General features: G+C 53.7%; 5 protein-coding genes across 5 annotated transcripts; 1 reads left to right on the top strand and 4 right to left on the bottom strand.

Moving 5' to 3' along the window:
* Nucleotides 1-548: 548 nt before the first annotated feature.
* On the bottom strand, nucleotides 549-2,241 carry MYCGRDRAFT_104277 (uncharacterized protein; the record flags this gene model as incomplete). The annotated part of the gene is made up of 3 exons (XM_003853063.1): nucleotides 549-1,943; nucleotides 2,043-2,096; nucleotides 2,216-2,241. One exon carries the CDS (start codon nucleotides 1,910-1,912, stop codon nucleotides 746-748), a length of 1,167 nt encoding a protein of 388 aa, XP_003853111.1.
* A 705-nt stretch (nucleotides 2,242-2,946) lies between these two features.
* Nucleotides 2,947-4,776, bottom strand: MYCGRDRAFT_71484 (uncharacterized protein; the record flags this gene model as incomplete). The annotated part of the gene is made up of 3 exons (XM_003853062.1): nucleotides 2,947-3,402; nucleotides 3,462-4,418; nucleotides 4,478-4,776. The coding sequence occupies 3 exons, from the start codon at nucleotides 4,754-4,756 to the stop codon at nucleotides 2,947-2,949; spliced, it is 1,692 nt and encodes a 563-aa protein (XP_003853110.1).
* Nucleotides 4,777-5,694: 918 nt separating this feature from the next.
* MYCGRDRAFT_39944 (uncharacterized protein) lies at nucleotides 5,695-6,801 on the top strand (the record flags this gene model as incomplete). The annotated part of the gene is made up of 2 exons (XM_003853235.1): nucleotides 5,695-6,551; nucleotides 6,606-6,801. 2 exons carry the CDS (start codon nucleotides 5,695-5,697, stop codon nucleotides 6,799-6,801), a joined length of 1,053 nt encoding a protein of 350 aa, XP_003853283.1.
* Nucleotides 6,802-7,109: 308 nt separating this feature from the next.
* On the bottom strand, nucleotides 7,110-8,769 carry MYCGRDRAFT_71479 (uncharacterized protein; the record flags this gene model as incomplete). The annotated part of the gene is made up of 4 exons (XM_003853061.1): nucleotides 7,110-7,456; nucleotides 7,508-8,244; nucleotides 8,302-8,485; nucleotides 8,560-8,769. The coding sequence occupies 4 exons, from the start codon at nucleotides 8,762-8,764 to the stop codon at nucleotides 7,110-7,112; spliced, it is 1,473 nt and encodes a 490-aa protein (XP_003853109.1).
* Nucleotides 8,770-9,836: 1,067 nt separating this feature from the next.
* Nucleotides 9,837-10,922, bottom strand: MYCGRDRAFT_14486 (uncharacterized protein; the record flags this gene model as incomplete). Its single annotated transcript, XM_003853060.1, has 1 exon — nucleotides 9,837-10,922. A coding segment is annotated over one exon (1,086 nt), but the record flags the coding sequence as incomplete, so codon positions are not given.
* Nucleotides 10,923-11,618: the final 696 nt, after the last annotated feature.

The following is an 11,618-nucleotide window of genomic DNA, read 5'->3' as shown; positions in this document are numbered from 1 at the left end:
TCGATAGCCATCCTGCGCGTTCTGGACGGGACAGCAGCGGGGGACTGTCTCGCGGCAATACCAAGCGGAGAGAATAGGTTCGACGGATGAGGTTCGGGATTCGGGTCGTCGTCTGGACTGCGGTGATCGCGGCGGGTCAGTGCGAATGTTCGAGACAAAGCAGACGGATCGCAGACGAAATGACGGAGTTTGAAGGCGTTGGAGGAAGTGTGGGGGAATGACAGGGCTTTGTCGATCTCACATGGCAATGAGGTCAGGCAAACTGCTTGGCGTTGATGAGCCGCTCATCGTTGTGTTGGGTTTCTTGGGGCTAAAGATGCAGGGTAATGATATGTAAAGATGCTTGAGGTATAAAAGAGTTCTTTGTGATCGGTCCCACTGCCTCGTGAGAGACATTCCCGTCGCTAGGGCTACAGTAAGCCGATGGTAGAAGCAACCAAGCACCACCTTAGTGGTGCCAAGTTTCACATGTTGGAGCAATGACGACGGAACAATCCCATTGTTCTTCATCGTTTCACGACATGGTTCCGTGGAGAGGGATGCGGGGAAACGACTGCTCAAGTGCGATCGCTTTCATATCGTGCTCATTGCTATGATCGCCAGCTAAGATGAAATGCATCAAAATCGTTCACATGCCGGTGACTTAGTCGTGCTCTTGACGACAACAAGCTGGGGTGTCTAATATAGGCCCTTCCTTCGTGATTTCACTGTCGATCTCCCCCCGTGGGTCATGCCCTTCCACAGTCTACTTAGACTCGCCCTGCACCTTCTTCACAATCGCCTCGACCTTCTCGAACAGCGGGTGGCTCTCCTCCAAACCGGTGATATCCTTCGTCGCCGCCTTCGAGTCCATGTCCTTCAACTTCTTCGCCAGCTCGGCAGACTCCTCATCACCCTCCACATTCTGGAAACGAAGAGCTTGCTCAATCGATCCCAAAATGCACTCCACGCTGTCACCCTGCTCAGCCAAGTGTGCAGCCGGGCCAATGAAACGCTCCTTGCGGGAGAGCTTGCGAAGCGGAGCACGACCGACACGCTCGACGTTGTCCTTGAGCACTGGGTTGCTGATACGCTTGACAATGTTCTGGACGTACTCCTCCTGCTCCTCCCTGGAAATGTGGTCGTGCTTGGTGCAGATCAGATGGGCAGTCTCCTTGAGCACGTTCTGTACAATGTCGTGGAGCTTGGGGTCTTCGAGGACTTCGTGGATGTACTGCTTTCCGGCTTGGTGACCGTAGTATGCAGCGGTGGCGTGGCCGGTGTTGACGGTAAAGAGCTTGCGCTCAATGTATGGCTCGAGGTCGTCGACGAAGTGTACGCCCTTGATGGGTGGTGGGCTGCCGTTGAAGGGCTTCTCCTCCACACACCACTCGTAGAACTTCTCGATCTTGACGTTCAGACCTGCGCCCTCATCTTGGATTGGCACGATTCGGTCAATGGCGGAGTTGGCGAATTCTGCCTTGGATGCAATGTTCGTCTTGCTGTCATCTGAAAGCTTTCCCTCGATGAACCCGCGGAGAGTGTCCGTAGCTCCAATTGCGTTCTCACAAGCGACAACGGCAAGAGGCTTCTTCTCCGTACGTGCATCAATACCCTTGGCGATCGGCTCAGCGATGAACTTCAGGATGTTCGGTCCAACAGCACAGGTGACAATGTCTGCAGTAGCAATCTCGTGGATGACCTTCTCCATTTCATGCTTGGAGTTGAGTGCGCGGTAGTTGTCGATGGTGAATTTCGACTCGCCATCGGGACCGATCTCGGTAACTTCGTAGCTGGAGGTCTTTTGGAGAGACTCAATGATTGAATCCATGACATCGACGAAGACGACTTCATAGCCGGAGTTGTGGAGGAATTCGGCCACGAAGCCACGGCCGATGTTGCCACCGCCGAAGTGGACGCCCTTCAAACCCATCTTGCTGGTGCTCTGTTGGTTTGAGAGGTGTCTGCAGGGAATGATGTTAGTGATGTGCTACTCGAAGCTCCAGGCTTCGACAAGGTGCAGTGTGAAGTCGAGTAGTGTGTCGGGCAGTGAGAAGACATACCCTTTGATTGACTCGACTCTGGAGGAAATGGTTGCGGTATTGGTGGTGAGAAAGCTACGCGGTCCTGGTCAGTTCAATCCTCCGGTGAATGTATTCTCTCCACCACGGGACCAAGCTCGCTGGGGATGCCGGCAAGTTGGTCGAGAGTCGGAGCAGACATCCTGTCAGCTTACAGTGTAGAAGAGGTGCGGTAGAGCGGGCGTGTGTTCTGGAGGAGAATCGGAGAGGGAATGGAAGATGGAGTAGAAGAAGAAAAGAAGGAGACCAAGAAGAAACAGACAATGTTTGCTCGCGTCGTGGTGTGATGGCACCAGCCTGCCCGCAACGCGGGGCTGGCGGGGAGAGCAGGGATATGTGGCGCTTTGCAACGTCACAGAATCACACAGCGTTTTAAGCCGCCCCTAGGTACTCCTCCCCTTGCAACTTTCTAGGACAAACAATCACGCAGAGGAGCACTGTCCAGATACGGTGGTCTATGGAAGATCTGGAGACCTACCTGTCTCAATGATGGTCCTCCATCGTAACACGCTTCGCAACGAGCGACACGCAAATCCCGAAATGCAACCGAATCTGCAGGCCCACCGCATGTTCCTCAAGATCCAGCTGCCACGATAATGTGTGCCATGCAAGTCGAGTTTGCCGGGGTTCAAACGTGCAGCGCGTCCAATTGCGGCCTGAGGAGACCGACATCCCGGAGCAAGCAATGCAACCACCCGCGGAAGGTATGCACGCCGAAACGTGTACTGTGTCACCAGCGCTTCCAAGATCGGCGTTATACACGTACTCTGAGTCCTCCTTGTGCCTTGATCTCAAGCGAACCGTGACATTTCTGCAATCGAGTGCATTGTGTTCTTGTGTTTGATATTACCGCAGCATCAACGAAAGTCTTTCCACGATGCGCCTCTCATGCGTGGATTGCTTGTTGTACCTGTGAGACAGTCAGCACGCCATTTGGATCACCACACCGCATCGCCCGACTTACATGAGGGTACACCTGCACCATTCTCTGGTACAAATCTCCATGCTGCTGCATCAGGCACTGAGGGTCCCAGCCCATTCCAACGAAGATGGTATCGATTCCACTGTTGATCGGCACAACGAAGCAGCTGGCAATTTGAAGACCGATGAGGAAGGCATAAACGACGATGACTCCGGTAAAAGCTCCACCCTCGTTGTATGCTGGGTCGGTGACGTCCAGGTAGATGTAGGCGACCAGCGCGCAGCAAACGGCCACGAACAAGCAGCCCATTGAGAGGACTGGACCGACAAGACACTCGTTGATGAGTGCATCGATGCCACGGTCCTTGATCATTTTCCAGGTGCCCTTGGCAGAGGCGATGTATGCTTTGCCGTAGAGGGCCTGCCAATCTGTTAGTGAGAGGCCCAAGGTACGTACCGTCCTCGAATGCCAGTACTTACGATGTAGCTGAAGGCGTATCGGTTGACGAACTCAATCGCCCACTGGATCAAACCAAGAATGCACTGCAGAATGCAGAATGCACAGTCAGCGACTGGGTTACCGGTCCCTCCATTTCCACGGGCGATGGAGCAGGCGAATCGAAGAAAGTCGAGAATGGCAACGATCAAGCTACCAAATGCGATTGAGCCAAATGAGTATGTCAACGCCCGCTTCGCAGCACCGCGAGTGGCGCCCTTCGCCGGATTATTTGGGTTGAAGTACCATGCGCCATACACTCCAGAGATGGTAACGTGGATGGTGTTCTTGAGCCACTCGGTGATCCAGTATCCAGCGAAAGTGATATACACGACCAGTCCAATGACAGTGGCCTTGCTGCAGTCTCCTCCAGAACCTCCAGCAGCACACGCAGGATTGTTGTTGGAAGGCTGGAATCGGATGTAGACGGCTACCAGCGTGGCAGCGAACCAGGCGGCGAAAAGAGCTGCGATCAAGCCACCCATGAAAGAGACCAAGTAAACGTGACCGAACTTCTTCGACACATCCACGGCAGTCTGGAACATCAACACGGAGAACGGGATTCTCTTGATCCATGAGATGAAGCAGATGATGGTGAAGACGGCGAGAAGCGCGAAGAGTACACCTCCGACGTAAGCATGGCGGTAGAACTGGTAGACGGCCGTTGCAATGGTCATGCAGATGTTGAGGATACCGCTGATCCAGATGAATTGCTTGGTGAACATGCGTGCCATAACGACGTAGGCGTACCCGAGAACCAGAGCAGCGACCAGGACAAAGGCGAAGAGGACCAAAGTGTTTCCATTGAGGCCGAATGTGTTGTCGGTATTGGAGAAACCGCCATTGTTAAGGCTGCTGTTCGAGGCGTAAGAATGGAGACAGTAACCACTGATGGCAACGTATCCCAGAAAGACGACAATCAGCAATGCGCCGGCCCAGAGCTGTGTGCGAACAGGGTCAGTTTGCGATTAGGAGACGACTTGCGCCGAGAATTACGAACATCATTCCACTTGGGACGCTCGACTTTGAACGTTTGCTCGAAACCAGCTTTGCCATCCGGTGAGCTGTAGTTCTGGCCGTACGAAGGCGGGTTGGGCATCTGCTCCTGCGGTCCAGGTCCACCATTGTCGTATTGCTGATACTGCTGCTGTTGGAATTGCTGCGGCGGAGGGCCCTGTTCGTATTGTTGATACTGCTTCGGAGGAGGCGCACTGTTGTACTGCTGCTGTCCATTGTAGTAGCCCTGCGCTTGGCCGTAGCCCTGGTTGTTGGGATCCATTGCGGCGGAACGGCGTGCGCGACAGCGATCGTGGATTGATGGAGTGTGTTAGTTGGGAAGAAAACAATTTTGAGAGATGGACAACCGCTCGATCGCGTCACAGACGGATGCGAGGTGCGCCGTGCGTTGAACCAACGGTACCGCTAGCGCCGATATTGAAATGAGCAGCAATGTATTTGATTTTGGGTTTAAAACAATGGATTGATCGGCGGTTCTATAGGGTTGGATGGCGAGAGTTGAGGTTTATTAGGATGATAGGAGGCCACGCAAATGCTGTGAGCAAGAAGCAACAATAGAAGGCAGAAAGTGCACCGCACGTGCACAAGAAGAGAGAGTGCAAGTACAACTTTGTGACTCGTGCCGCCTCGTATTTCGTCATCAGCATTGCAGCAACATGGATGGCGGTAGCTTCCATGTATTGCAGCCAGCAGCCTCCCGTAGGCGTCGCCGTGATTCCATGCGCATCAAAGTACAGCTGCTCGGGCAAACAAGATCACAAACATACTGGAGGTTTTCTTGTTCTTGTTGATGTATCCTCAAGATCTTCTCTGGTTCACGTGCGAGAACACGACGAACACAAGCCTTTTAGCGGGCAAAGCTCCGACCACATCTTAATGTGCCCCGCCTGATCGACCAACCCTGCCCTGTCACGCTTGCGAACATGGAAGCAATCGTCACTATCGCCATCACTCATTCGTAGTCTTTGATATCAACCACCATCACTACCACCTTACTACCTTCACAACACCATGACGGACGCACAGCACCTCATCGACTTCGCGCGCGCCCAGTTCAACGAGATTGCCGACGGTGTGGAGCGCCAGTTTGACAGCATCGCTCACAGCCTACGAGACAGCTTCAACTCATCCTCGATACCCGTGCGCCGACCTGTTCAACGGCTACCTCCGCCGACCACATGGCAAGTCGCTGAGCGATGGATGCTCAAGAATAAAGCCTTGACGGCGGGCCTCGCGGCGTTCGTGGTGACTGGAACAGCTGGCACTGCTTTCTACTACATCAAGAGCAAGGACGCCAGGCGGAAGCGAAGAGCGAGGAAATCACACAGTGGTGCCAGAACGGACGTGGTCGTCATTTCTGGAGCAGTGGCAAATCCTCTGACGGCGGCACTGTATCTCGACTTGGAGAGGCGAGGATTCGTGGTCTATGTACTCTGCCCCACAGCCGAAGACGAGCATTTCGTTCGATCACAGTCTCGGGTGGACTTGCTACCACTGCCCTTGGACGTCCTCGATCCATTCAAAGCTCAGACTCAGCTCGCGCGATTTCAGGACTTGCTGGAACGAGACCATCGTGCATTCGACCATGCCGAATCGCACAGATTGAGGTTCATGGGTCTCGTGCTTGTCCCCGACACTCAAGTCGCTCCCATGCGAGTAGAAGACACAAGCTCCGAAGAGTGGAGTATGGTGCTCAACGCAAAGGTCCTCAATACCGTAGCAACGACACAACTCCTCCTACCGGCAGTCACACGGCACAAAGCTCGGGTTCTGCTCCTCACACAGTCCGTGGCGCCGTCATTACGGCTAGCGTCGCACTCCATGGAAAGTGCCGTATACGGAGCGCTGCAAGGCTTCGCAGCGTCTCTTGCGGCAGAGCTGAAGGAGGATGATATTCCTCTCACTCACATCAAAATTGGCAGCATGGACATCCCCGCGATCTCCGCTAAGCAACGGCGAGAAGGTGTTCCAGCTCCTCGGTTGAAGCCGACTCCGTTGAGAGCACTGCACGATTCTGTTTTCGACACGCTTGTAGCGAAGTCGCCGTCACGCACATTGTAAGCTTAATCGCGCGGTATGGTCTCAGTGAAGTTGTGTCTAATCAAGCACAGGCATGTCGGACGTGGAAGCCTCACCTACGATCTTATCGGAAAATGGATGCCACCTGCTTTCATTGCCTGGATGATGGGCGCCGGCAAGCAAAGACTACCTCAGGCGAAGGCTGCTGTCAACAAGGAAGAAGACTTGCGCTCTAGTACAGGATCTTTGACTTGGGACAAAGTCGAGCTGAGCGATCAGGAGGCGTGAACTGTGACTAAAGAGCGATTCTATCCTGTTGATCCTTCCTTGCAGGATCGGCGAAGACCGAGAGGCGTTCAGGGGGAGATACCATCATACCATACTCGTTTCAACGGCGCGGACACCACTTATCTTTCAGCTCAAACTACTTTGAACGCAATTCACCGTCCGAGCAATGATTCCGTGTTCCTGTGATACAGGCTGTCTACCGTTGAGCACAGGGCCGAAACACAAAAGCGTCGGGTCTCAATCTATCATCATCATTTCTCTCTGCCTACACCTCGCTGAATCCAACAACAACCTCCCTCACTCAACAACTAAGAGTTAAGATAACTCCTAATAGCACCCTGCAACTTACCCGCCCCCTCACCCAACATACTCGTCAAATTCTCCAAATCATCTCCAGCCGTAATCCCAAACTTCCTAACAAAGTCCTTGGCCGCCGTCTCCAAGTCTCCATACTCGCCATTCGCATCCGGTCCATCATCATCCGGACGACCAAAGTACGCGTTTGAAGAGATGGAAGAGGCGCCTTCGAAACCTTGCAGTCGTTGCTTGGCTTCGTTCTTCGCGGAGCTGTCGTAGTCGTTGCGGCCGAAGAATTCGTCGGAGGAAATGCCCTTTTGTACGCCGAATTTTTCGCGGGCGTAGCGTTCTGAGTCGTCTGGTGAGGGGTTAGGTTGTGTACCACTTTTCGTGTTGAGGGAAGCCTTACCAACGACTGGCGCCTTGCTCGTGCTTCCAAAGCCCATGGCCTTGGGAGCAGCGCCCTTCGGCGCACCACCACCGACCTGTCCGAAGCCTAGTCTCCGCACTCCCATGCCCAGTCTCTCCATCTCGCTATCGCTCCTCTCTCTTGGCTTTCCCGCCGCACCAAATCCGCCTGCAGCTCCGCGAGCTGGGCTGAGAGGTGTAGGAGCATGAATCGTCGAAGCAGCAGTATCCGGTTGCGCGGCGTTTATCCTGCTTTCGCTTGGTGTCTCTTCATTCGGGTCGTATCCCAATCGCTCTTTCCGCTCCTCTTCCTCGCGAGCCTTCTTCTCCGCCTCGTCAAAGTCCAATGCGCTGGCGTCGACTTTCTTCGCGCCGAGTTTGGTCTTTTTGGCTCCGAGAATGTTGGCTTTCGGCTTGCTTGTTGTTGCGGTCTTGCGAATCGCGGATGTCGAGACGGACTTTGCCGCGGCGGGAGCGGTGGTTGCTCCTTCGGCTGGTACCAGAGGCGACTTGGAGCGAGCGATGCCGTTGCCGTTAGCATTGGCGTTGAGGAATGGGGAGGCGGTACGGTTGACGTTGGAGGGAGTTCCGGTGCGCGAGGGAGGGTTGCTGGGTCGCTTGATCGTTGGCTTGTCCCAAGACGAGAAGAAGTCGTCGCCACCAGGCTCACCGGATGGAGTATGAGTTCCGGAGTCGGCGTCTTCGGGAGAGTCTTCAATCACGACCTCGTCGGGGAATCTGTCGAATTGTCAACACCATGTCTCATGATTCCACCCGATTGTCTTGTCTGCTCACTTCTTATGATCCGCCTCCACTCGTCGAGCCAATTCATCCTTGTACTTGTTCGCGGCATTGCTGGTATACTTTGTCTTTGGGTCCTTGCTCGCCAGGGCAGCACTTCCACCATGAGACTGGAAGTACTTGGTCGCAGACTCATTCCCGCCAACCTTCATCCGTCGCAGCTGATCCCATTGCCATTCTATTCATGCGTCAGAACTTTGTATCACCGCACGTCCCCTCCCCTCTCCTTCCTGGGGTATGGTCTCTACTCACGATCCAAGTTCGTGCTTCTCACGAAACTGATATGCACACCCAAGTTTCTGTGGTGTGCCGAGCAGTCCAGACACAGGTAGATGCCGAATGGAACACTGGACCATGTTGGGTTCTTGCCGCCGCAGTCAAAGCAGATCTTGTTCGCCTCCTTGCGCTTGACCTTTTCGAAGATCCTCAGCGACTCGGACTTGGGCGCGAGCGCCATGTTGTTGGTCGAAATGGGTGTCACGGGATGTTTTGGAGGGGTTTGAGCCGATCAAGGAGTCCGGTCGCGCGCGAAGACGAATGTCAAGTGGATCGTGTATAGGAGAGAGCGGAGAGGGAATGTTTGGACGGTCTCGGCCGCGGAACGGCCACGTAGATTTGTGGGGAGCTGAAGCCGACTTGCATTTCGAGATGTTTGAAGGTCGCCTTACTTTCTCGTAACTTCCCAAGCCATTTCTTACTGCTATTGGGAAGTGCGACTTGTCGTACACTTCCAGGAGCTTTCAACCTTTCGCCAATAATGTCCTGCTCAAGTCAACATCCTCGTCGAGGGGTCAGGCAGTCGAAGGAGATTACTCGGCGTATCATCGGGCGGCAGATCAGGAGAGTCATGTATAACAATAACTCTCACACCGCCATCCAATCAGAGCTTTCGAGCATCTGAAAGTTCGCAGCTGAGTGGCGCAGGTTCGTTCCACCACACGATTGAGTTCGAGTCCATCAACTAACATCTTCACAGCGGAAGCGCGGTATGTGGCATCAATTAGCCCACAACTTCGGACCTGGACTGACAATCAAATAGCCGGGCTCATAACCCGGAGGGCAACGGATCGAAACCGTTCTCAGCTATTCTTTTTGCCTTTTCTCTGTCTGACCTAGAATGAGGTTTTGAACAGAGAGTGTCTGTCTTTTTGCCCTTGGTCCCTACAGACTATGTTCTTGGACAACTGTCTGCTATGAGAGGGAGACATGTCCTTGAAATGAATGCTTGCATGAGACAGATGAGGGAACTTGCTTTTACATGGACGTATTGATACCATCTATCATAACATTCTAGCTGATGTTCAACCAACCTGCTCCGCTGTTGCTCGAGACATCGAGTCGATGCTTGAGATGGGAGAGCTTCCCTGCCATGCATGCCTTTCAACGCCATCGCTAAACCAGAATGCTGACTTTCCAAAAGATATCCAATCGCCTCCGACCGCTCAAGGTCTTTCTCCTGAACACGGTAGCGATCTGTGCCTCAGCAGGCACTACTCACTTCCTTTCCCTTAGGTGTACATCTTCTCATAAACATGCTCGCCCGTTTCCAAGACCTCGACCTTCTCTCCAACCCTCAACCAACCCCTCTCAAACAACGGGATCATTGACAGTCCAAGCACAGCATGTGGCTTGGCACCATCATCAACCTGTCTCTTCCTCTCCAGCGTCATGAATGGCTCCTCGCGGTCTCTCAGCCCAGTCTCAGGATCCACATTCGGCAACCTGCATCGCGCCGTGCGGCAAGCGACATGGAACTCGCTGTCGGATGCAACCTCACCTGGATTTCCTGCCCGACCGAGGATGATGCGCTTCCATTGGTCTTCTGCGAAGGCTGGGATTCCGGAGATGAAGATATTTGCTCTGAAGCGCCTCGGGGATAGGGAGGATTTGATCTGACTTGTAGACGGTAGGAAATCGTCGATCGCGCGAACTGATGCGATGCTGAGCAGACTGACAGGGAACGCGTCCGCAAAGCCGACTTGAAACTTTTCCTCGAGTCGATCTTTGGGCAGACAACGGGTGACAGTGCGTAGGTTATCGTTGTCGTCGATGCGGAAGAGGGCGAATGACCTATCGACTCCGAGGAACGACTTCAACTTCTCGAGGGTGATCGCGTCGATTTCCGAGGACACGTTGATGGCCAGCGGATCGTCTTTCCAGATCTTCATCGGAGCATATGTGTACCCTTTGGCCGCAGCTCGCTCACTGGTGGGTTTGAGCGGAAGCTTGAAAGTGACAGTCTCCGTACTTCCCTCTGAGCCGAACGGGAAACGAACCACCAAACAGCCTCCATTGGCCTCCCAGTCATTGAGCGCATCACGTCCAGACTGTTCGGTCACCTCGACATCCTCCGGAAGAAGCTCGGAACGAAGTCGAGGATCCGGAATCCATAGCTCCGTGGTGACCTGCGAGAGCTGTGGCTTCTCCCTCTGCGTCAAGAACTTCCAATGATACTCTCCTTCAATGACACGTCCCTTATCATCACGTCGTTGCACCCAATGCGCGAATGAGAACAGTCGGTCATACTTCAAGCCCGTGCTCGTGATCTCCGTTGTCTGAAGCTCGACTCCGCGGCACGACTTGATCGGGTATGCGAAGATGGCTTGTACTCGAGGCTCATTCGACTCCTCCGCATGATTGACTCGTCGCTTGTCGAGGTTGCTGCGGCCATAGAGTCCGAATCTAGCGCATCCTGGATAGTCGAGTGCAGCCGATCTCCGGTGTTGTGATCCAGTGTTGTGAACAAAGAAGAGCGCAAGCAGCAAAAAGGCAACAATGGCGATCAACGCAACACCTGGCGAGGATAGATACGCCATGTAGTGCTCGAGGAACGTCGAATGGTGGCTCTGCTGGGCCATATTTCTTGCCTCGAGGTCGACCTTGGATGTGTGTCGCTTGAAGGAAGGTCAATCCACCTCATGAACAGGGCATGAAATGTTTGGGTCACCGCTTTGTTTCTCGTGAATTGTTACCCGCCATGCCGGACTCGGAAAGTGACTTGATGAAAGTGATGTGGTCGCAGCTGATTCTATTCTTACCTTTGATGACATTTGCGCTCCCTGGTCACTTCTGCCGCGACATCCTTCGCACGAGCGTTCCGAGATCACGCCGCTCCTCCTTCCTCAAGGTTCATGGTTCATGCGAAGTCCTTCCGATATGGTCGTAAGAAGCACTAGATGTGAGACCATGATGAGGAATTGGAAGAAGTTGTAGGCCAGAAGATGGTTTTGTGAGGTACAACAACCGAGCAAAGTCGAGAATTCAGGTTGCGTGGAAAATCCAGCACCGCCGCCATGGTCCTGACTCAAGTC

Source organism: Zymoseptoria tritici, chromosome 4 (genome assembly GCF_000219625.1).
Source record: "Zymoseptoria tritici IPO323 chromosome 4, whole genome shotgun sequence".
Classification (NCBI taxonomy): domain Eukaryota; kingdom Fungi; phylum Ascomycota; class Dothideomycetes; order Mycosphaerellales; family Mycosphaerellaceae; genus Zymoseptoria; species Zymoseptoria tritici.
Note: the sequence above shows the minus strand (reverse complement) of the source record. Positions and strands in the feature narration are given on the sequence as shown.